Consider the following 26,341-nt stretch of genomic DNA (forward strand, 5'->3'; position numbering starts at 1 on the left):
GGGATGGCTGTGCCTCAGGACACAGAGATTTTGAGATTGGTGAAGCCTGTACACAGAGTTCATATCACTGACAGTTTGGGATGGCCAACTTCTTGGCTTACCTGTGGGCAGTTGGAGCCACTGTAGGCAGAAACATTTGGGCCCACCACTAAGAGGCATTCAGGCAGCTGCCAGAACAGGGATCTTGTTACTGGAGTCTCTTTCCTCTTGGTTGTATGCTTGACTGGAAAAATGGTCATCAGAAGGCCACTAACTGTGCTGCCCGCATGCAGATTTTCTGAGCTTTCTTTAAGGTTTTCTTTTAATGTGGTATGCATCACAGTGTCTTGTGCCATCACTGCAATGTCCCCTGGATGATTTGTGGAGGAGGAATTATGCGCTCTTACTTCTGGGAATAAACCCTGAATTTAGCCATGGATTCTTAGAGGATAGGAGAAAAGGAGATGGGAGGAACTGGCAAAGAAGCCACTGACAGGAAAGGCCATCAACAAAGGATTTTGTAGGAGAAATGCAAGGCATACATGGCTAAATATTTGTTCTCTGTGCCCTGAAGAACATGTGTTTTTCTAACTCTTTTTTTTCCAGAGCACTAATAACCAGACCATCTGTTTGCCTCTCTAAATCAGAGCAAAGCTCATGAAAACCCAACTTGAAAAACAGTAAGAAATTATGAGCTGTTTGTTTTAGCATTTAATAACTGTAATTAGCAAACCTAATGACATGTTTGATTATTTCATCACAGTTCTTCAAGTCCAGGGGCCGGCAGGAGATGGGACTTATTGATTAGAGCAATTGAGACTCCTGGCTTCCTTCTAGTTTTTATTGTCTTAAAACAATGTGCTGAGTAGCTCTCTGAAGACTGTGCATGTACAATTTGTGTGGAGATCATGGCTGACTTGGGCAGGATTTGTCTCCCTGAGTGGATTAGTAACAAGCAGAGTCTCAAGAACTGTGAAGCTCCATCACAGTGGATCAAGTCAGAAAACCTCATTTCTCCTCTTGGTTCTTTAAGTGACTCATTGTGGCATCTGGGCTGAACTTCTTCCCCTCTTTAATATTCTCTTCAGTAAAAAGATAATAATAAAGAAAAGGGATGGTGTAGACAGACTCCCTGCACAGCCAATGCCAGAAGGTTTTCTTCTCTCTTATTGTGTGTTGCTACTTCTCAGCAAGCTCTATTAGAAGAGATGAGCATCCATATGTAGACCTGTTTGATGGTGGTAATATCCCCTTCAGTCTTCCTAGAAAAGCAGAGATTTTGAGTTACAAAACGTAACAAAATCTCTGAATATTATCAGTATTTAAGAGAGTAAACCACAGTTACTGAACTCCGCAAGTCTGATGGTGAATTAAACATACAGTGGTTTGTTCTAGAAGAAATCTGATATTTCTTTACACAGGCTCTTGGTAAAATTGTAAATTATGTAGGCATTCATAAAAATTAGGGCTTTCTCAGTAATTAGGATTGCATGGACTTGAAGGAAGCAATTGCATGATTCTAATATATATGATGTATTTGTAATAACTTCACTCTATTGCTCAAAGCCTAGAGCTGTACTTTTATGACAAATGAGAAACATTTGTTTCTAAACTTAACATATCTTGATATTTGACCAAAGTCTGCTTGTTTCTGTGTGCTGTAAGGCTAGAAGGAATCAGTCTGGGTGCTTATTTATGCTTCCATCATCCAGAAACGTCCAGCTGGGTCATCATGTAACCTTCCTCCTCCAGTGAGAATTAACCCATTTTCTCTGGTCTGTCCTGGTAACTTCTAACCCTGTGCCTGAGCCTTATTTATCCTGCTCCCCTGAGGACTGTTTAGATGAACCGTTGATGGATAGTTTTTATCCTGAAGCAAAGACAGGACAGGAATGTTCTGGATCCTATTTTCTTTTCTGTAGCTGAAATCTTTGGGTTGCTGTTACTGAAAGGATCAAGAATTCTCTGACTTAGTGTTTTCAGCCTACCAGAATTTGCACAGGTTTCTATTTATTTATTTTGTAGAGCTCACTTTGGTGGAATGGTAGGTGTTAAAGTAGTCCCTGACCAGAAACACAATTTTTGGTTTATGAAGCCAAGGTGAATGGGCAGCATCAGAGTGATTAGTGCTGTGGGAAGCTCATGGCCCTTTCCAGGTGTTTCATATCCTCAGAGAGGATTATAAATTTGGACTTGGATGTCTTCTGATCTCAACTCTTAGTGCTTTTCCACATTGTACAAATATTTAAATTATTGTGAATGAAGGGGAGGGAGCCTGAATGAGTAGTGGGTAGCGTGTTCTTCTGGGATGCAGTTCAGGTTAAGGTCTCTGCTTCAGCAAATATCTGGAAGCTTTTGAAAACCTTGGTTACATCTAGATATGATGGGAAATGTTTCAAAACCTTGAAAAGCTTCCTGTCTTGAAAAAATATTTCCCTCTAGCTTTAGTTACTTGCATTGGTTTGCCATTCTATAGGCTGGCTTGCTTTTCTGTTGGACACATATCATGCATGATATAATGGTTTGGCATTGATATGGTGTGCAAAATAATATCAACAAAGGGAAAATGTACTTAAAATGAGGAAGCTTTTTGTCATAAAAAGGTCTGAACATTTAGATAAGTTTATTTCCTTGTAAATGGAATCCTTTTTTACATTATGCCCCCATTTTCATGCTATGTGGCAGAGGCATGGATCTGCCAAGGTGCCACTGAATTCCAGTGGACCTTCCTCACCTTCATGGTGTAAAGCCAAAGGAAAATAGAAAGCACAAAGATTTGGGTGGAGATTAGGAATGACAGTTTTTGTACTCCATATGTACCCCTGTCTGCATGAGGGCTCAAAATAAAGATGACATCTGTTGTTTGCCTCTCCATTTGTATCCCTGGACAAATCAGACACAACCTGGCTCCAATGGAGACTTGCACATGTAACCCTTCAGGTGCATTGCATCCACTGAAAATCATGGGTATCAGTGGTATCTCTGTTTGGATAGATGAAGTTTATGTGAAAGACTCTGTCTTGTACAGGCAGCAGTGCTGTAGAAGACTCTTTAGACGGACTTTAGCAATTAAAAATTATCTGTATTTTAAGAAAACTTATATATAGTAACAAGAATGTGCCAGTAGCACAGACTGCAGGTGTCCCAAGTTCTTAATGAGAGAGTACAGTGTGGATCAGTGCCAGAGATGTTCATGTCCTTGTGTAGCTTTTTCTTCTTGTTGGCCAAGTAAATTAGCTCAGAAAGCACATGGGTTTCCTTTCTCAGAAGTGATATTTCTGTTAAAGGGATTATACTTTCCATTGACAAGTGCAAACTCATGTGCATTTTTTCAGCTTGTTTGCAAGGTCCTTGCAGTTCTGTACTAGCTTTTTGAGCTGTAGTTTAGCTGTAACTTTTCCCTAGATAACAGTGCAAACATGTATCTAACAACACAATTCCTAGAAGAAATCCTGAGATAATATGTAAAGAAAGAACTGAACATTGAATGAGGTACTAGATTTTAGTTTCACTCTTCTTAAACTTTATTTACAGGAGAGAATAAAATAAAGTGCTGCAGAATAGATTGTTTATCCCTATATTTGTGGTTGTATAGTTCAGGGTAGAGTTATTCCTTTATGGATAATCCTTTAGACAATTGTAGAAGATAAAGGGCCAGACACTGACAGTTTAAAATAAGTGATTTTTAAGACAGGAAATCTACAGGATCCTCTGCCCCCCCCCCCCCAAAAAAAAAAACCAAACCCAAATATTCTGATTGCTAGCAAAAATTTATAAATGAAAAGCTTAGAAGACATGAACTTCTAATCAAAATTTTAATTCAAATGAAGTACCTGATAGATTAGAATATTGTGCTGCATAAACATTACTGGGATACATCGCTTCAAACTGGCAGGACATGGTAACCTATCTTGGAATGAACACTGCAATACATTCAGCAACAGGAAAAAATGCTTTCACTTTTTTCGTGTTGACCAGTTTAAAACTATCCCCACAGTAGGATTTCATTAGCATCTCCTGCTTGGAGTGGCAGATATATTAGATTTAATGGGATTAGGTGAACAAAGAAGTGCTAGTAGCAGTTTTCCTTGTGTGGGCTTTTTTTTTTTTTTTTTCTTGTATCCCCCATTTGGAGCTCCAGCAAATGCAAGCTTGTCTTCCTCAATTAGGCAAGTCTGAAAGCTACAATGGGTGTGCAAACTCTTTAAATGCGCTGTAATTTATATTTATCAATTCAGTGCACATAGTTTTTTTTGATGTGTGCTTCCTGTCTGATTTTCTAACAATCCTTTATTTTCCACAGGTGGCCGTGATAAACGAGGTGGTCCTGTCTTGACCTTCCCAGCCCGCAGCAATCATGACAGAATAAGGCAGGAAGACCTTCGTAAACTTGTGACTTATTTGGCCAGCGTGCCAAGGTAAAGCTAGAAAGAAAACACGTCAAAGCTTAGGGTGGATAGGTGGGTGGGGAACTTGTTCTTGGCAGTTGCTGATTTCCAAGTATTAACATTTATTACCTTGAGTTCTTGGGGCTGAGGAACAAAAGTGTTCCCTTCCTCCTCCCTGTGTGCACCCCGGTGGTTTCTATGGCACACGTGGAAATGCAGGAGCCCCAGAGAGGAGGCAGTGGGAGCAAGCCTGGGCTTCAGGCTCCTCACAGCCGCAAGGAGCAGCTCTCATTCTCCATGTTTCTGTGCAACTGTTTTAAAGGAGTGCAAAGGGAGGAGGAATGCTTAGAGGTCTGCAGTTAAATATAGCAAGCTGGAGAGAGCCTGCTGTCTGTTGTTGCTGTTTAATACTTTGTGGAAGGTTCGGGAGAGCTGGGGTGGGGGGCTGTAGTTGCTGGGGCGGAGAGAGTGCCTATACAAGAAGGCAGATCTTCCTGCTCCAGTACTTTCCAGAGATTTTTCCAGGCTGGGGAAGGAACATGGGTGGACTTAGGAGGAAGCTTTCAAAGAAAGGCATTTCAAATTGTTCTGAATGTAAACTGCCACCTTTCCCCACATTAGTCTCTGTGGCTCTCTTCCAACAAGCAAGTCCGCATCCTTTTCCCAGGGATGCTGGAGGACAGGTGTGTTGCCAGAGCATATTTATTTTTTCAAGCTTTGGGAGATAATTTATAGGGCTCAGTGCTCAGGGAGGTATTTCTGACCCATCCTTAGAGAGTATGAGACTACATATGCCCTCATCCAGCTTCCTTTTCCTATTTTTAAGCTTGTCAAATATCCTTGCCCAAAACCCACCTGTTAAGGTGAGTGTTACCCCAGGGCAGGTGAGGGACTGAGAAGGGATGCTCAGGGTTCCAGGAATACATCCTGTGCCACCCAGGAGCTCCTTCTCTTTTAGATCCCCAGAACATGGGCTGTTGATCAATGTTCATGTTTTGGCAAAGAGAGTGAAGTTAATACATGAAGGGCAGAGGGGTTGGCTGCATCTGGAAGTCAGGAGATAAGGGCCTTGGAAATGCATTCTGTTCCTTAAATAGGCACTGTGCAGAGGACAAAGGTTGTGTTTAGTAAGGAAGAGGGTTAAGGGCTGTTTGGAGACAATCACTTGGCTGCAGAGTGAGTAGCAAATACAGTCATGTCTACCATATCTGCCAGTGCTGTTTCCTGGACATCGCAAGTCCTCTGGTGATGCACTTTTTGCTCTGTTGAACTTCTGGTCATCAAAGTTTTACTAATAAGTGAGTCTGTTTGCTGTTCTCTCCACCCTCTCTCATTTTATCCTCTAGCCAGCTCCATTTTCAACCATTTTGTGAGAGAGATTGCAGACGTGCTGGGGGGAGCAGTAGGTCACTCCCTGGGAGTGTGTGTCCCAGAGCTTGGCAGTTCCCCCCCAGCTGCTGCAGTAATGAAACTGGTCCCCTACATCTTATCATTTTTTGCATGGTTGCAAGTATGAAGATATGACATTGCTCTGGGTTGCAAGCAATTGTGGAGCAAAAATTACTTTCTAACATGACAACCTTTTCTATTAATTGCTCTTCCCTCACGGAGGTGGCAGTAATAGAAAGATACATCCTTTCTGTTCCCCACTGTCACACAACTGAATCAATTGGCTCAGTCTTTGATGCTTCTTTTAGTTGCCTCACTCTGGATCAGTGCAGCAGTGATTTTTCTGTGATGATGCAGAACCTGGGGTCAGAGTTACATGCTGAAGAAGCCAATACAATGCCTGTCTCCCTAGAAACACTAAAAACCATTCTCCTCCTGCTGGTCACTGCAAAGCCTTGTTCTGTCCTGGTGTGAGAAGCCTTTGGAAGATGTCTCTCTAGTTATACCAGAGAACATCCCTTCCTCTGTGCAATCTCCTGTCATGAAAATGTGCCCAGCAGTGAGGGACTGGCTATGCATGGAGCACTTTCACTGGCTTCCCAAGGGTCCTTGCAGATTGGACCTCAGGAGGTATTAACTGGAATACTGTCTCCTTCTTGGGATGTTTGCACATTGAGAGGTGTGGAGCAGAAAGCAAGAGTGGTAAGAGGTCTTGAAAATGTGGCCTTGTCAAGGAAGGATTAAAAGGGTAGAGTTTGTTCAGTCTAAAGAGTGAAAAGTACGTGCAAGCATGTTGTGATGCTGCAAAAGGAAAGGGTTTGTAGGGCGAAGACAAACAAATGTGTTACACCTAAGCAAGTAAAGATTGGTTAGATAGGAGGAAAAGTTTTCTAATGGATTCCCATTAACACTACAAGACATCCAATTTTTTTCTTAAATCTTTCTATTGCTGTATAGATAAGCCTCTGGCATTGGTATAAATGTTATGGCGAGGGTATGGTAGATCAGGAGGTTATTTATCCCAGTTCCTCCTAGTCCTGTTTTGTATGGTGCAACATCTGTGAACTTGCTGCTCTAGGAGGGAAATGTGACCACAAACTTCATGGGTTTGGCACGTGGGATTGTATAACCTGTGTGGTGTAAGGAAACACTGAAAACTCATTTTCCCTAAACATTTTGTTCACTTTAACAAGGGCAAGCAGCAGAGCTTTCAAACTTATTTATGTTTTGGAAACAAATAAATTGAAGGAACAGTTGGAATTCCTATCACTGGCTCTCAGTTCATGTTTATTCCAAGATGAGTGCTGTAGCTACTAACTACATCATCCATCCACCAAAATAAACAATTTCATTAGCAGAAACGCTGAACAGGATGTCAGAAGAAACTGCTTGGATGTTGAGTGCTAAAAGAAGAAGAGTTTTCTGTGCTAGCTGAAAAAGTAGAAATTCTTTAGGAAAAAGAGACTGTAATTTATCATATTGACACCAGGATAATAATTCTTTCTTTATTCTTGGTGCATTGGTTTCTGAGTGAGACAGATTGCTCTCCACGTTGATACTATCTGTCACTTAACCTTTGTTTTATATCTTAATGGAGGGGGCAGAGGTGGCACAGTGCTGGGAGCTTGGAGCAGGTATGAGATTGGTGATGAAATGTGATGATAGATTAGGGTAAGTGAAACCAGGGTCTTGCTAGCAGTTTTCAAAGTTTCTGATTCAGCTTTCTGCAGTTTCTTCTTCAAAAGCAGAATAATAATGTGGGCTTTCTGAAAGCAGCTATGTGTGCTTGAGTTAGAGTAGAATAGTGAGGGCTTTCATGCAGCTGGGAGCCACAGTCAGGCAGGTGCCTGCAGGCAGTGGGGTTTCCTGTGTGGTTGAGGATTACTGCCTGGGGGTGAAGATCTAGGAACAGAGCTTGTTCCTATCCCGAAATGACAACCTTTCAGTCCACGGTGCCTGGGGTAATTTAAGGCTCCTGGAAGGTTCAAAAGCCTGATCCTGCAGTTTTGGGTAGGAGGAGGAGGTTGTGAGTGGGTATCTGGCACTGTGAACTAATGTGGTCCTGGTTCACTGTCCCACGTTGGTTCTTTCAGGCACATCACAAGGTCCTTTTCTCTAAGCAGTTCCACTGTAATTAGTTACTAAGAAACGAAGACACTATTCATTAGATGTAAAGATAATTCCACGGATGCCAAGTTTCTACCACCCTGCCATTTTCTGCTTGGTTTACATTTGCACTAATACTTTCTGGGTAGGCGAAGCTGTATTTCTTGTGACTCAGGATAGCTTCTATCTACATGCAAATTTAAATGGATGCAATGTTTAGAAATTTGGAGGGTGTGACTGAATCTAGGATAACATGGTGTTTATGATCAGGGGAGCTGAGGGAGAATTTTCTGGCCTTGCTGAAGATTTTATATTTTAACAACAGTGCAGTGCCATCTATTCCAGTAAACTGAGCTTTGATTTATGTGTGTGTAAATGAAACTAGCACCAGGCCAATCTCCTCTGCGAGCCCTTTGGAATTACGAATTAAGTTGTGCGTAGGCTATAGGAGGATAAAAAAGAGACAGAATATTATTAGCCTGAGTTATCTCCTCGCATGGTGAAGCAATATGATGAAGGAAATGTTCTCTGTCAGCTATAGTGAACCTTCCGGCTGAACACATCAATCTGTTCTGGAGCCAAGATAAGCAATCTTCTGTGCTCTCTGCAGAGGGGAAACCCGAGATGCCTCAGGGGCCTGTGTTTTTAAAGACATCTACTTTTTATTTGTGCTCTGTTCAAAAGGCTGCTCAAATGTTTCCCTGTTCTGGGGGACATCCAGGGCTCATAACAACAGCAAAGTGTTTCCAAGGGCTAGCCCTGTGTGTTTGAACAGCTCCTCAAAGCTGCCCAAGCTGGATGAGAGGTGCTAGGAGCAGTAAAACAACTGAAGTGCCCCTAATAATTAGTTTAATGACTGGGGCTTTGTAAAATTAGAACAATACAGGGGATGGCAAAATGTAGCAATACTCACCCACTCGTGGATTTATTTTAAGCTCTTCTCTGGTGACCTGTGGTACTGTGTATATTAGCTTCTCTGGCTGGGAGTAGTGTGAAACTCATTTTGTTGATTGATAGGAATTAAACCCTAGAGCTCTGCTTTCTGTTATGTGATCTTAGCACAGAAGGAGCTTTTGAGGACTTTTTTTTTTTTTTTTCTCCTGGAGGCTATTGTAGATCTACAAAAATAGCCATCTATTTAAAAAATAACACCAGGGACATCATACTAATTTTAGTAACTAAATATCTGGTGCCATCGATAAGATAATTATTCCACGATATATTTGTTTCAAAATACAGCAGTAAAAATGCAGTGAAGCTAATGAGCCTAATGGAGATGGAATATTTTCTTCAGATATAATTTAACAAATAATTGTAAGGTATTTTGGAGAAAGGGGTTCATTAGAAGTAAATAACTGACATGAGTGCTGGTGAATTTAAGAGTGTTTTGCCACTCTGTAGCCAGTTCAAATCCAGCCTCTACCATAAGTGGTATTTGTGTGTTATGATTTTAACACTCTGTTAGGAATTGGGAGACTGCTGTTGAAATATTGGTGCTCTTACTTTGTCCTACTGAAAGGCTTCAGAGCTTCCTGTGTCCCCTTCCTGACCACCTCAGGGCCAAGTTACACATTCACTGTTTGTTGGAAATCAGCACTTCAGAAGAGGATCTCTGATCTCCTTCCAGCTGCGTTAATAACCTGTTGAGGCATTTTATTCCCGGGTGAGTGGACAGTGACTATAATTGATGTTGAAATTCTGCAGCAAGTGTCTACAGCTGCAACCTTGGAAACTCCAGTTACCAGAAGCGGCTAGAAAATGTGGACTTCCTAGAAGTGCAGAGAGAGTGACACGAGCTGTCAGAGCCTGGAGAGCTGGAATTATGAGAAAAGATTGAAGGTGTTGGTGATGCTTATGTTAGAGAGGGAAAATAAAGTGATCTGTTAAAATACAGTCTGCAAGCCTGAGCTAAAGTAAACAATTTAGTCTCAGTGTATATGGAAAATGAGACAAAAAGAAAGTGATTAAAATCACAGATTGAAGAACTGGAACAGGTTTCTGTATCCTCCCCATCTTGGAGACCCTGTTAGGACATGTGTCAGGAGAGACCCAGGTCTTGTCACTTCTGTCTTGCCACAGAGGCATGAAAACAGCAGTCACTCCAGCTTTTGTGATGCTGTTTTGTATAAAGATGTGGGGTTTTTAAACAGATACACAATTTCCTACGCTTGTTTTTGAATCAGCCCAAACCTAAGGTAAATGGGAGGGCTGCGGTAGCTGTTTCCAAATGATTTCCTACTTTCATTGCCTATTGCCTGTTGCTGTTTTTCTGGCTAGCATAGGGTCCCATCTTGCACAGCTCTGGACCTAAAGCTGATGTCCTCTTTTTCTCTGCCCTCTGTGGGAGCTGAGAGTGCTCTCTTAGTGGTTCCAGCCTGGTTACCTGCTGAGCCCTATTCTGCTGTCCAGCTCCATAACAGTGCAAGTGTTTTCAGACTGGTTTTGTGATGAGCAGCACAAAGAGCATGATACAAAGCTTTGCAGTTGATGTACTGTGAATTGCACAGCTCGTGTAGTCTTTTCCCTCTAAAGACTAATAAAAGGCAGGGTAAGCTGGGCTCTGCATCTCACTTTTACCAGTAATTATCAATATGGCTTTAACAGAAGTCTCTCTTTATTGTGAAATAGAAGCAAATGAGATTAACTTAATATTGAAACAAGCTTATGAAAATTTCATTATCTTGTTTCAGAATTGAAATAAATAAAATAAAGGTTGATACTCTTACAAGAGTGAATTCCTTATTTAAAGTAAATTCCTTAAAGTACTTACAAAGAGATTTGCAAAGTATTTTCTAAGTTGTTTATCTTATATCCAAACATTTTGTACTGTTTTGGAAGACCTGAAAATCTCTTACTGTTTTTTCCCCCTCTAAGTTGTACAATATTTCTTTATTCTTAAGTATAGCGTGTTCCATTTAATGATATTTTAATTGTATTCCAATAAATAATTGAAGTTACTGATTGCCACATGCAGAGAAACTGGGAATTCAACTTGTCATTGTGTTCTTAAGCATTGTATGCAACACTCAACATCTGCTTAATTTTAGGCTATAAATCTGCAATTGAAAACAGTTAATATGAACGAATCCCTCCTTTATTATGTCTGAATTATTTCCAAGGCAATTGTTCTATTTTACAGTGTAGGGGGAGGGAGTTCAGTTTTCTCTTACTGCCAATCTCATGCTGAGATTTCAAAGTCATGTTGGGTTCTTTCTGGTTCATCTAACATCTCCAACACAAATTCAATGGGTTAATAATTTGAAGATTTAGGATTGCAGAGGGTAGCCATACAGGCCAAGTTTAGCATAGAAGGGAAATGCACAGGTCTGGAAGAGAAGTTGCCTTTGCTGGCACTGGCTGTTTCCTTGGCTGTTTTGCAGCCGAGTGGGAGCTCAGTTGTACCTTCTGCAGTGGAGTCAGTGGATAGGGCTCGTGGAGGGCACACGTCCAATGGAATAAAAGGTTACGGTTTTACTTTGTGCTCCTCCCAGGCAGCAAAGTAAGCATCTCTACCCAGTTCAGGTCCAATGCCTTTTGGTTTTACTGGTCTGGCCTGTTTTGGTTCAGCCCTGCCCTCTCAGCTGCAGATTATTTCTCCTCCCCACAGGCAGTGCATTCAGGCTGCAAGCTCAGAGCAGCCAGAAGGATGGCAGTGAGTGGATTCCTTCTCAGCCTCCACCTGCCCATGTCCTCTGTACTCAAAATATCCAAAAGGTGCTGCTGCCTAGCCACAGCTCTGCAATACCACCACATCTGGCTTCTCTCTTTCTTACTGGGAGAAGAGACACGGGAGGACTGTTAAAACCCCCTGAGCAAAGTCAGAGCTGCCTGTGGCAGTACCTCCTGCTTGGCTTCCTGTGAGGGCCATGAGGTTGACCTGGTGGCAGCTGCCTCCTACATGGATGGTAATTCCATGCAGTGTCACCACCTGAATCTTCTCAAGGTTTGGTGGCCTTTGCCAAGGCCCTGAGAAAAGCTCAGCTGTCTTCTCAGGGGAGCCTCAGGTACTACTCAGCTCCCCTGCAGGGGCTGTGGGATGCTGATTCTGGATCTCTCACACAAGATGGGTGCCCATTCTGTGCAGCCACTCCCTGTGTTGCTGTATTTCTGTTAGCAATGTTGTGCATAGTACCTCACTGCATTTCCAACAGAGGATTCTGGCTGGGAAGGATTCTGCTTGGATTTCTCCAAATCTGGATCAAACAGCAAACCAACCCGTGTCACCATGCATGATGCCACCAGTGCTGGTTGTCCGCCATGGCCTAGTGCCACCCAGTGGTGCTGGCAGGGTCTGGGGCCTGATCCCATCCCCTGAGCTGTCTCACGTAGAGCTGTGCTGCACACTCTGCTTTTGAGCTCTGTCCAGGCCCTTAGTCTGGGGATTAGATCAGCATTGTTCCTCCTCCTAAATGGCTTTTGCATGTTGGTTGTACCGGTCTCTGCTGCCTGGAAGAAGGAGCTGAGGTGATGGAGAAAAGGCAGAAACTTGTAAACTAGGATATATCCTGCACCCGTTCACTGGTGAGGGAGCTGGCGGGCACCACAGCCTGCTATAAATTTTATGCAGAGCATCATTTTCTCCATCCTCTTCCTCAGTGGCTCTCTGAGAAGTGTTTTGTGAGTCTCTGCAGCACACCTCCCCGTGCTGCTGGCCCTGGCCACGCTAGTGCTGGTGTAAAGCTCTTGCATGTTCCTCATGGGTCTTTTAACCATCAGACCTGTGGCTCCACAGTTCTCCAAGAAGTTCAGGCAGCAGTGACTAGGAGAATTCCTTGGTGAAGGCAGTTGTGTGCTAATGTGAGCAGTAATTCAGAGAAGCTAAAATTAGCAGACAGAGAGGTTTTGTGGGAGCGTCTCGCTGGCAGCAGAGCTGGCACAGGCCGTGCACAGTTCCCTCCTGAAGCTGTCAGCAGCCATCAGTGGAATATGCAGCATTTTGGAATATGCAGTTCAGCCAATCCTGAATTTTCTTTTAGGTGATCTCTTTCCTATAGTTTTTGCAGGGACTGTAAAATAGTTTTTGTTTCATTCCACTATGGATGCTTGTGTTCCTCATCAGTAACTCCAGTATGTGCTATATCCTTTTCACTATTAGAAATTATTACAATTTGGAAGTGGCTTATGCCATCTCTTCATGGATGTCATTAGAAGCAGGAAAACAACTGCTGCGCTTTGCAGTCTGCTTTGCAATGGGCATGTTGTCCAAGGTATCTCAATGTCAGTGGGAAGCTCTTCTAGACTCCCATGGAGGACGGATGAGACCTTTATTGTGTGCCAATATGAAGCAAGTAATGGGAGACACAGGAGTGGAGTTGTCTCAGCCTAGACAGGCTGATCCTTATCCTCACTGGAGGCATGGAGGTGTTGGGGATGCTGCTTCAAAGTCTGGATTCCCCAGCGCACAGCTGGGGTAGGACTGAGGATATGTTTTCAGGAATATAATTTTAGCCATATCTCCAAATGAATAATAAAAAGCTGATGCTATCATGCTGTCTGTCAGTCACTGTTAAGCCAAATCTGTCAGAGAAAATGCTCAAGAATATTGAATTTCTACAAATTTAATGAGAATAGACAGCTGCATCAAGGAAAGAGACCTCATTAGTGTCCACAGAGAGGAGAAGGTGGTCTGAACTCAGCCCTTCTCAGAGACTGGAGGTGTGCAGATATCCCTAGATCATGTAAGAGGCACATTTGTTATTAACCATTAGAGAGTCAGTGTGCAAACCACTAGCAAGGATTTGGCAGTTCCCATGCTCGTAAAAGCACATGCTAGTTTATGGTATGAGAAAATTTGATCATATTGAAATAGAACAATGACCAATTCATGGTAACATGTGGGATTGAGCAGGCTGATGTTCTTGTAGCATGGAAAGTATGGCTTGGGACTGGCAAGATTTGTCTCAGAGGTTGGGATGCTCAGTTCCCTGCTGTTTGCAAAGGGAATTGGTATCCAAGTTGGGTAGACAGTTGTAAATCTCATCAATGGTTTCTTCTCATTTTCCACAAGGTGTTCCTAACCAAGTCTGTGGTGTTTTATGCCTTCCTTGTGGATCCTGGCACTGCTTCAGAGTTCCCTGTGGATCCTGCAGCACTGCGTGCAGCAAAGCATAATTGTAACTCCATGGTGTGCAACTCTTGGGCTACTTAGATTAAGAGGAAAAAAAAAAAAAAGAAGAGGAATTTTTAAATGCAAAGTAAAATAATAAATAAGAGAAATAATACTACACTCTCTCCTCCCCAGGAAAAGGCAGCAAAGTGTAATTCAGACGTGCTTTTGGCTTGGCAAACATTGTCTGGTCAGCAACGTGTGCCACAATGTATTTTTCTGCTATTAACAGGAGAGGATTGGTTTCCCTGACTGTGTACACAGGGCTTTATTTTATGTCTAACTTTAAAGAGAAACCTTAGTCTCTAGAGAATTTTCCAGTGATGTAATATTTTAGAAAGATCCTTTGTGGTACTTCACCAGCAAGGCAAAGCACCAAAAGAGCTTTCCCTTGTCCTGCAGCTGTTTTCAGGGAAGTCTTCCACCTCTTAAACATGCCCACACTACTGTGCAAACAAGAGAAAGTAGGAACCTGCTGTAAGCTTGATGCTGAATTTACAAGGGACATCCTTGCTGAATGGTCCTTCTGGTTAAAGTTATTAAATAGAAATTGTAATAGAGCATGGGCTTTGTAGAATAATTGCATCTCTCTCCAAAAATCATAGCAGCAGTTCATCTCCAGCCAGCTCAGTCTGCTTTCATATGCCTTCCCTGTTTCACATGGGAATGCAAGAAGAATTGACAGTCTCTAATATTAATGCTGTATTATTAGAAAACTTTCACTTGAAGGATGAGTTAAGGTTTATAGTCTGTTTATTTATTTGAGGGTCTGCCAAGCCAGATGCTTTTGCCATGGGTGTTGTCATTGAGGATTGAATAAATACTACTTTTTGAAGTTTAGTTTGAAATAATTACTAATTAAAAGTTATTTTTGCTTGGTAAACCATATTAAACTGATATTAAACAATATTAACTGTTATAAAACCATATTAACTTATATTTTATATCTTGAAGGTAGAAAATCCTAAGTGGTTTTATTATAGATATGCTGCATGCAGCAGGAGTACGCATCCCTTTAATAGTGTGCACTGATTGGACCTCTAACTTCTGGGAAGCAGGATCTTAAAGCTGCCTTTCCCAGTCCTGAATTGGGAGCACTCTGTAGGAAATTGGCCATGTACTATGTTGCTGCCTGACCTGAGAAAATGCTTGGAAAACCGTTCTTGTTATGAAATGTACCATTTCACCATGCAGCAGTTCTAGGGAGTGGAAGAAGAATTTAGGGGAGAACAGTAACTGTCTGATTAACTAATGGGTGATCTCACACAAAGGAAGCATGGCTGGAAAAGCTTCCTTCTTAACAAACTGTTAGTCTAAGAATTATTCAAGTATGCAATATGTTCTTTTTCCTTAAGACCTCTTTTTCTTTTGTTCTTGTGACAGAACTGAACTCTCACAACACTGATTAATCACATCCAATTTTGCGGTTATGTCCCCTTATTTCTCCATTTGTCTCTTTCTACAACATTTGTAATTTAGTTCAGAAACTGCATCTGGAGAAGCAAACATTTCTGGGATCACCGATTAGTTAAGATTTTGCTCCCCACTGGAGGTTTGTGGGTCGGCGCTGCAATTCCACTCCAAAATCTAATTAAAAATCAAGTACATAGGAAAGTAGTGAAAAATCTTACCCATAAGAAGGATGTCTGGGAGCTCTGCTTTAATGAACTGTTAGACTAGGAATCAAATACACAAGCAGTATATGCAGGTTTTTTAGGATTTTATTCTTCTCGCTTCACAAGACAAACCTCAACTGTTACATCATTCCTCTCTTACCAGGCTTACTGGAAATCTCAATTTCTCTTCACTTTCCAGAACAGCAACCCTAATGATTTTGCAGTGTTGGATTGTAAACTGTAGGTGACATGGAAATAGGGTCTGCTAAAAGGATTTCCTGGGATTTTCATTTGGGAATGAATTCTGTAGGACAGTTCGCCACAGTAGTTTTAGAGACTGTTAAATTCTATCTGTGTGCATTAGCATCAGCAGCACTTACCTGGTGACTTGTTGGACACTACTAATTATATAAAGAAGGCATTAATTTTTGTTAGGTAAAATCCACTCAATACCTTTGAGAAAGAGGCCATTTGAGAATCCACCTGCTCTAACTTGGACACTAGATTTAGAAATGTTCATCTTAGCAAATAAGATGCTAGTTGTCCTCGTTATAAATCTTTTACGTTCCCAGGGGCACTTGGAAAATTAAAACAGAAATGTTGAATAATGTACAGAACTTTGAGCAATATAAATCAAATGAATGTATTGGATACAATACCAATACAAGTCTGTCTTGATCTCCCTTTCTGGGCTTTTGAAATTGGTGACAAGTCAGTATTTCCAGAAGCTGAAGTCCATTTTGTCAATACTGTGCTCACATTGCTCTTTTAGAGGCAACTGACTTCTTCACTGTTTTTACATTGAAAGCATATTTTTCCTTTTTTTTCTGTGGGAGGATACAAATGCACAAAGAACTTTAACTGTGTTCATGCTGCCTTGAAAAGATGTCAGAAGTCAAATGTGTAATTAGGGATTCTGTTAAAAGTCAAATTCCTAAACCTGTGAACATTTTTTGGCAGATAGCTTTTTGTATCATAGTGTTCCTTCTTGTATTTCTTCTTCTTTTAGCCAAGAATTAAGTTCATTTTTAGAGGAAATTGTCATAGACCTTCTGGGGTGTTGTTTGTTCTTTGTCAAAGTCCAATTTTGTTTCTGAGTGAAATACTCTAAAGCATAGTATTAGACCCTGTTTTATTTAACACCTGGTTACTCATGGAAAATCTCTTTAAAATCCTTCATAAGATGTTACATTTTAAGATGATACAACAAGTTATTTTAGCATTCTTATAATGTAGGTTTGTTCTTGCAGTGTTAAAATTGAATGTTTCTAATGCTGGGACACTTTCTGTTCTACATCACATAGGTTCAAATATTGGTCAAGTTCTAAAAGTTAATGGTAAACTATTTTAGGTAGATAGGGCAGAAAGAAGATCAAAGAAATCATTATCACCAGATGATGTAACAGGATTTTTTGGGGTAGATTTTAAGGTGGTTGGAAGCAAATTAATATATGAGGTTATTTTATGAGTTAGTCTCAATTGATTTATCTAACCATTAGTTCTTCCTACCTTTGATGTGTGCCTCCTGTGAAAATTACAGGATTCCCCTGTTGGTTCTTCAGGCTACAGCTGACTTCAACAGAATCTGAATGAACTTGTTTGCTCTGCAAACAGAATCAGGCAACAAATGAATCTCAAGACAACAGACTAGAGAGGATTTTTCTAGGCAGCCATTACCAAGCTCTCAGACTTTTCCACAAGACTTGTACATCTGAAAAGAAAATAAAGTTATTTATTCATTGTGTAAGTTGCCAGGGGCATAAGAAGGAAATCATCAAGGTGGAAACATGAATTCACCATGCCTGCTCTTAGTCCCAAATGAAAGGAGGATATCAATACTTTTTCAGGCTAACACATTAATTTACTACAATAGATTGGAAACTGATGCAAGAAGTCAACCAAAGCAGTAAAAGGCCTGCCTGGCCTGCAGGCTTCTACTTACTGTGTCCTTTTACTAATTCTTGTTTAAGTACTGTGATCCTCCTCCAGAAAAGCAGTCAAGTGTGATCGTGTGTCCATCCATATCCAGCAAGTGCAAACGTGTGCTTCATGCACCATCTTAATTGCTTAATCAAGCTTCTCCTATTGTGAGGCACAACCATACAAACAGAAACCAGATGGAAGATATTTTTATCAGGCAGGCCATGGGACTAAAGAAACATGGTCATTGAACATTGCTGTCCTTAAAAACCCCAGGGCTGGGATACAACTGCATCCATGCATCATCCCCACAATGTGATAATTCGGGCAGCAGCCACTGTCATAAACCCAGACTCAATCGTACCTCCCCTTTCAGATACCAACAACCTGAGCTTGCTTAAGGGACATAAGCACACATTGACAATTATTTTAGAGGAGTTTATATCAAAGAAGGTTGAGACAGTTATTTACATTTGGAATCAGGGTTTGGGTTTTTTTTTGGAGTCATTAGTTTTGTGGATGATTTTAGCAGTTTGTATAGCATCACCTTCATAAGAGACCACTGTAGTATTCTTTTTGTTTTCAAGTGGTAGGAAAAAGTCTGAGCATATTTGAGCTGTTTTCTCTGCTGTTTGTCAAACGTGTTATAGCAACAGAGGTTTAAACTTGTTCTCCTTAGTTTTATGTTATAAAGCACTTAAAATTATGCATTAAGCTAATGCTCCTGTGGGTTCTACATCAAATCCCCAGTAATTGTGCTTTTGCAGTTTTTTCCACTAGAGGCTTCGAGTACTAGTTTGATTACGCTGTGATCACTTCTTTTACTCCACACAATACAAAGAGAGCAAAATCCTTGATTATAATTGCAGGCATGTTTATTTGGCCAGGCACTTACCCAGTCATAATTGACAGCCTGAATTGTGCAGCATGGTCATCAAAGCAGGCAAGAGCTTTTGTGAATAACTCATGGCTTTGACAAACATTGCATCTGCAGCTTTGGTGGCAAAATTAGCAGTAGTGAAGTAGTTAAGAATTCTGGTATTTAGGCTGCCAGAACTGGGTTTTCAGTTAGCACCCCAGTAAGATGGAGAATGCAAGTTCATGTTCTAGTCTCATTGTTTCTTCCGCTGGCTGCAGACTCAGCAAGACAAATGTGCATTAGTTTATATTGTCAAGGCTATCTTTGCAAGCAGATGGGCTAGAAATCTAATTTAAAAACCCAAAAGCTTTGATTCTGGCAAAAAAAAAATTAGAAAAGTCTGTGGGACAACTCTAAATCCTCTGAATTAAATGGATGTTCTATGTCAATGCCATTCTATTGTCAAACTTATAAATAAAATATGAAGGGGTCTACTTTCACATAGACCAATAATTGGGCCCATTTATGAGTTTAATAAAGCATGTGTATTCAGTGCAATTAGATAAGCAAATGTATAGAGCAATAAATGATTCCTGTATAAAATCAGCACACATGTAGCAGAGAATATATCCCAGTGTGGATAAATAAGCACATGGTTAGATTATTAACTGATCTGTCTTAAGCTTTTTTAAATTAACCCTGAGGTGGCCACAACTATTTGCATTTTATCTGCAATTGTGGATCATCCCTGTGTCTGAAGATGTGGAAAATATAATATATTCAATGGAAGAATGCAGTGGCTTCAACAAAGAGAAGTGTGGTATCATGTACAAGAAGGGGGTGAATAACCCAACGAGGTTCACCTGACTCAGTCTCATCCCTTGGATTACAGTGCTCCAGCCAGGTCTAAAAAATGCATAACTTGTGAAGCTATATCAGGGACTCACATGCCACAGGCTTTTCTTAAACTGGGGATGTGTCTAGTGTGAGGCTAGGGGTTTGCAGAGCAGCTGTGAAATGGATTCTGTTGATTCTTGTCAGTTGTTTTCTGGCAGAGTGGGGAAGTGGTAGCTATGGTTGTTCAACTTGCTACAGAAACTAACTGCATTGAGCCCATTTCTGTACAGGATGTGATACTGGCATTAGTTTAACTCACAGGTAGGAAACCCATTAGCCTGGTGAATAGATGTGGCCTGACGTGTGTTTGATGTGCCTCTTCCAGGCCAAATGAGTGGCTCAGTATTAGGCCAATATCCCTATTTCTAGGATCTGCTCTCTCTGATTTTCATTACTGTGGGTTTGCTGACATCTACAATAAATTGTAAGTTCTCTGACTAGCAGATTTCCATCATTACTAAGCTGGCATATGTTAATTTGTCAATATAATTTTCAGGTCTGGCAGCAGGAAAAGCACCACCTGGGGTATGTAGCTCCTGAGATGAATAGGTTGATGTGGCACTTGTAGATGGATTTGCCAGTGAAGTTTTATTGTGCTTTTGATAGAGAAGCAATATAGCTAATAAGGAAAAGGGAGCAGACAGTTGAAACTGGGCAATTACTTTTCAGAGCATTTATCTGAACCTGCTTTAGCTGATAAAAGAGTTCCTCTGGTTTTTCCAGTTATTGGTGACTGATAGGCAGAGGTACTGATGGAGAACTGCAATTATTTGCAATCGTGATGAAAGTTGAGGATTGTAAAGGAAGCAACATTAAAACTGCATTGCCGTGGCATCAATGTGTGAGTTCCCATCAGTGTGGGACACTGCCTGGCATGATGGATGGTAAACCTGAGGAGACCACACACTGGCACCTGAGGAGCTCAGTCTCCTGCAAAGATGAGAGCATCTGAGGCTGGAGAAATACCTCGAGTGATCTTGGGAAGACACTCAGAGAATGTTAGCTCAGAGAGTGACTCACCTGGGGCTTGCACATTTATTGCCAGGGTTTTCACTGTTGGATTCATTTTTGCTTTCCAGAAGCTTTTAAGATTCAGCTTTCTCACTCTGAGTGTCAACGGTGTCTTTTAGGTCTTCTACTACCTTTGAAATACTGAGTTATCAACCTCTTTGTGCTTAGTCAGCTCCAGTGATTCTGATCTCTCCCACATTTATGTCTCCACAGGTAAAAAGGGATGATGCCTCACATCCAGTGGCTTCACTGGCATGGCTTAGCCCCTCTTGCTAGACACAGCGAGAGAGCTTGGCCTTTCTAGGAGGCAGATTCAGAATAAATTTGGTATGAGCTAGAGGTTTTGGAGCTGTGTTGGGAATAGCTCATCAGTTTCCCCTGTCTCCTGAGGACTCCGTAAAAAGGACTTTTTCCACTCTCAATGCCATCATGGTAGTTTTTTGAAAGAATGAGTAAAGTCTGCTGTATGAATGAATACACAAAAATTGATTTTGCAAGCGTATCTTACCACATAGATTGATTTTGTAGCTTCAGAGCAAGTCCTTCTGGATGTAGTACAACAGGCAGTCTTCACCCAGCCTGGCATGGCAGGAAGCATCTATCTGATAAGTGAGCTATTTTAGGTAAATCATTTTGCCTATAAAGACTTGCTTTGTTTGTGTACGGGTGGAGCTCAAAAAGAAAAAAAAGAGTACCACTCATTTATTAGTCATGGTCAGTCCTCATTGTCCAACCCAGGGAAAAAGGAGGCATCAGCTTTTTAATTGTGCAATTCTAAAGAGAACTGAAATTCTCATACAGTATCAAAACAGACTCATGGACCATGGCATGTTTCTCGGATGGAGCGCTCAACCATGCCTCCTAACAGATGCAGTGGAATCCAGTGTTTGCCCTTATGTCTGTGGATTCTGGCCAAAATCCTTTAAATCTTAAGGAATAGTTATGCCATTTTTGCTTAGAAGACATAAAGTGCAAAGCAAATCTCATGCTGAAATCTGCAGTGCAAATGGGCAGAAGCTAAGATAGTTGTGGAAGAATTTGCTGTTTTGAAGTGCAAATTTTTAAGTGAGGAAAAATCCAAAATATTTAGAAATTTCCCACAAACATACCTCTAAAATGTTATATCAGTCAAAAATATTTTGATAAAATTCAAAGTTTTTGTCCTCTTCTTTTTTAGTAGACTGATTAAAAAAAAAAAAAAGGAAAAAATGAAAAAAAATCATCTGAAAAGGTAAACCAGAATATTTTGCACCTATAAACCTATAAAAGCATTTTTTCAGTTTTAAATTCAGTAATACTTTCATGAGAACCTGCACTCATCGTGAAATATCTTATTTTGAATTGATGTGTCGCATCTCATTTTCTCTCCCTAGTACCTTATTTTAATTACAGTTCTTCTGTAAATGGGTGTGCCTTTCTCTCCTGCACTGCCAGAAGCAGGTTATGGGAACTGATGAGTATTTACTGCAAGAGATGTCAGTGCTGTGTAGAAAAAGTGATTTTACTGTCTTCAAAGAGGTTTATTTTCCTCTCGTCATCTCTGAGCTCAGTCGAGCTCTGGATCAAATGTGCAGGTCCCAGAGCAGTTATACCTGCCTGCATCAGGAAGGAATTTGGCATGGTGTCTGCCTGTGGACATTATTGGATTTTACCAGGTGCTGCTGTTGACTGTCTAGACCTACATTAATCATTCTTTGCATGAGCTGAACATGTTTGCAGGCTTCTTAATGCTGGAAAGGTCTTTCCCCTATGGGTTTCTCTGCCTTCCACAACTTGTTTCAAGGAAATGTATGTATTTGCAATCTGGAGGCTTTCCACTCTGGGGTGACTGTTTTATGGCACTGACTGGAATTCCTGGAGCTGTTCACCCTGCACCATTCACTCACTTGTTAAGTCACTGATGTTGTGAACTGATAAATTAGGATGCCAAGCACTCATTGCCCAGATGAAGTATCCCTTTCCTCATGTGAAAATCTGGCAGTGCTGACCATAGACTAAACTTCACAGTAACAGCATGTGAAACGACCTTTATGGTCTCCTTGCTTGAACTGTGAAAAAGACTCATATTACAGGCAGAAAGATCCATTTATTTTCTGAATCTTAGTAGTTTGGCTTTGGTAAGCACAGCCTTATATATTTATTTCTCCTCTGGAATCCAATGGATTTGAATCTTCAAACTTGCTTCCAATAGCCTCTGCTCATCCAAACCTTTTCAAGAATGGTGTTTCTATTTCAACACAACCCTAATATTTATTTTTTCTAGCAAATGTCAGTAACATATAATTTTCATTTGGTAAAGCATTTTTGTTTTGTTTCTGCTAAATCATCTCAAATACAAGACTTTAAATGCTCAAGAGAGAGCTGAATGGTACTTACTGTTCAAATATTTCTTTGTTGTAGTAACAAATCTTTAAATGTGGCCCTGCTTTAACAAAAACAAAGCCCTGATTAATTTCATATTTATCTCAGCAGCTGTTTCAAGGAAGACCTGCCAGATATTGATCCAAATATAGTAGACATGCAGCAACAAAAGGGGAAGAGGGTAAATGGGTTTAGATGAAGGCATCATTTACCAGCAGAAACTTAACAGGAATGTGAAAAATTATAGCATTTGTCCTCCAGATTTGGCTCTAACAGCTGCAATCATGCTTTTTTTTTTGGCCACAGCTGTATTTTATAACTTTGCTATTTGAATGAAGACAGGAAGCTTCTCAAATAGTGTTTATTTGCTCAATTAAATGGGAGACTGCATGCCTACAGAGCTTTGGGTCCAAATTCTGGTCTGGGTTGTAACAATGCAGATCAGGACTTTTACCTGGGTAGAAGAGAGCTCAACACAGCCCTGCTGAACCTTGACAGAGATGCCAGTGGGACCTGCACCCCTCAGAATGATGTCCAAGCCCTCATGGAATCATGGTTACATATTGGAAAAAGCTTTCCTTACACCTAGCTGGTGTCTGTTCCTCCTACCTTACATCATTTTGCAACAGAATTGCTTTGAGTTCAGAGCCATTTTTCTTAGATGTAAAAATTGAATACCAAAATGAGTTACTTGCTTGAGAATATCAGGAGAACCCATCTGGCACCAGTTAGCTCCTGCTCTGCAGTATATGGGATTTTTCTGCCTTTCTGTTCCCTTCCTGTTGTCTTGGGGCCAGAGGCAGGGGTTGAATGTGGATGTTGTGCAGCCCACACATCTGCATTCTTGTGTCATTCACAGACACACCTCATGTCCCCTAAGAGCAGTGGCTGGAAACCAGAGAAAGGAGGTTTGTCTTTGCCTGGACCTCATTGGCTCCAAGTCTTTTTACAACATGTCACTGAAATTTCTCTAGATTACTGCTTTATGTCCAGCTCCAGCCTCTGTGAAACTGGCTTTGATTTCTTTTTCTCTCTCTCTTTTTAAAAAAGAAAAGTGACAATGAGTGATTCTTTTCCAGTGCTGAAAGAGAAAAAACAAATTTAGGTCACAGTAAAGAAGAAAGGATTAATTGGAAGTGGAGTCTGGGTGGCTGTTTCTTCTCTAATTGCAAAAAAGCATCATGAAACCAAGTTCAAAAATGTAAGAAGGAAAATCTAGGATGATGATTGTCCACCTACAGTCTTTTAGGTAGCTGAAGTTCTCTGGTGGGAGCTTGCTGTGATTTGTTACTCCAGAGTAACAAATGCTCTTGGGTTGTGCATCACTAAGTTCCTCCCCTGGTGTCTGATATAGCAGCACAGAAGGGAGATGTGAGGATTAGGAGTCACGAGAATCCCAGGATCTTTGAAAAGACAGTCTGTCTCATCCTACTGAGCAGCCACTGTCACTGAGGATGTGGGTGACAGCACAGGAACACGTTTCTTAGCTGGGATAATAAGCGAGGTACAATTTGCTGAGAAGTATTAAATAGAACAAAGTATTTTAATAAATAATGCTGGTTCAGGAGTGCTTGGCAAGCAGGTCTACTAAAAATTGCTTTATCTGGTCCTTTAAACATACTGGAAAGTAAATTATGAATACAGGTACTGACTGTTTCTATTGACAAGGTGAACTTCAGGCTCAACATGCTGATGTGAAACCAAAGTATGAAAGTCTGTTAAGTGATGCTGATTATAAACCTCTCTGGCTAGTTTTATTTCCAAGCTGAGTAAATAAACCACACACAAAATGAATAAAAATTTGCAATTAATCAAAAATATTAACACATAAATCACTGAAGTGATCCTTGGTGCATTTTGATATGGAAGCTAGGCAGCAGAGTTAGTAAGTTCTCATATGAAATGAGGCCTTTGGGATAACAGTTTGTGCTTGGAAGCTTTTACATAGCTGCTTTTCTCCTCTCCCTCCCCCTTTTCTACCCTCAGCTTGTGAACCAATTGGCTGACTACAGCCACATTTATCAAAGGAAGGGTGATCTCAAAAATAATTAACTTCCTGCAGATTTTGCTTCTATGTATTAACACCTGAAGAGCTACTTGTTATTCTGACAGTGTCTCCTGACAAGGTTATGTTGACCTGCCTTAAAAGAGACCTTGCTCTCCCTGTTAACAAATCATATTTAGAATGAGATGCTGGACATGTCAGATCTGGGCTTTTAGTGGTCCAACAGGAATGCTAAATGTGCTGCTTCATCATTAACTCATGACTGCAAAATGGAAATGGAGATATTATGTTATTTCAGCTAATCAAGTGCTAAAGCTTCCAAATGCCAGAAGCTTTGGCCAAACCATAATGGTGAAAAATACACATAATCAATAGGTATCTGAAAGATTAATCAGAAAGTATGAAGTCCTTAAATTCATTTGGTACCCAGCGAGCCAGCTCTTGCCAAAGAAAATACAATTTAGAGCGTGCCTGAATTAAAGAGGAAATTTGAGAAAATAACCTTATGAAGGTACCCAAGAAACCAAAATAGAGGCATTTATTTTTACAAAATTATCACATCTGCTTCTGAGTTTCAATTGTATGCCTTTTTTTTTTTTTAATCCATATCATAAGTATTATTTTCACAAATATTCTTGGGTATTTTTATTAGACTTAGAAGATGGTCTTTGTCTTTGCTTAAAAGCAGTGGAACAACTGAAATGTCTTATCAATTATCAAATAATTTCTGCTCACCATTGCAAATCTAGTCCAGATGAGCACAGCCAGAAGGCTGATGGATTGTCCAAATACTTTGATTTGAGTGTTTTTTCCAGTTTCTGGTCAAATATCAATACCGGAAAAAATGAAGCACCACAATCAACATCAATTGCCATGCTAAAGTGGTTACTTGTGCGTAATAGATATGTGTATTGATGTATCATCTTGGGAGCCAGGAATAAGGCATGTCTTGCTTGGAAAATGTGGAGGAAGCTTGATTGTTACTGATGCTTTTCCCGATCAATTGCTAAATTGGGAAGGGTTTGAGTTGTTGCTTTTAAGCAATAAAGTTAATAAGCATGGCTAGTCTATTCAAAAGGAACCTTGCATCATTTCCTCAATCCATGCTGAGGTAACTGAAGAAAAATGACTGACTGTCAGAGATGACAGATTGTCCCAGATTGCCTCACCAGAGTTTATCAGAGCTTCATTATGTCTAGGCCAACTTTTTTAGGGTGCTGTCAATAGCTGGAAATATTTGGATATTGCAACTTTTTTTTTTTTTTTTTTTTTTTTTTTTTTTTTTTTTTTTAATAAACTGCCTGTGAGGTGTTCCCACAATTATGTTAGCCTTTTGTGCTTTCACATCCGTGTTCAGTTTTGGTTTTGCAGACCATTATTACTCATTATTTTTAATTCCCTGGATTAGCATTTATGGTTTCCTGAAAAGTAATTTATTGGAATTTATTCCAGACAGCTGAAGACTGTAGCATGAATATAGGTAGATGAAGACCTCCAGCAGGGCAGGCTCCTTAAACAAACACAGCATGGCAGATGGTCCCTGTCCTGAAGAGGTTATACTCTAAACAGTTTTCTTATCTCACTCTTCTTTCTTTGAGATATTAGTACCTGATTAGTATCTGGCTACCTGTTTGTGCAGGGTAAGTGCTCTTGAAGGCACCCTCTCTGCAGCAAGCTCTGCAACTGAAAGTAGAAATGATGACC

General features: G+C 40.6%; 1 protein-coding gene across 1 annotated transcript in view; it reads left to right on the forward strand.

The window, feature by feature from the left end:
- Positions 1-26,341, forward strand: part of KALRN (kalirin RhoGEF kinase) — a 407,865-nt gene that overhangs the window by 163,739 nt on the left and 217,785 nt on the right. Inside the window, exon 3 of the mRNA XM_053983017.1 lies at positions 4,283-4,397. Within this exon, the coding sequence (XP_053838992.1) occupies positions 4,283-4,397 (115 nt within the window). The remainder of the gene's footprint in view (positions 1-4,282; positions 4,398-26,341) is intronic.

Source organism: Vidua macroura, chromosome 7 (assembly GCF_024509145.1).
Source record: "Vidua macroura isolate BioBank_ID:100142 chromosome 7, ASM2450914v1, whole genome shotgun sequence".
In the NCBI taxonomy this organism is placed as follows: domain Eukaryota; kingdom Metazoa; phylum Chordata; class Aves; order Passeriformes; family Viduidae; genus Vidua; species Vidua macroura.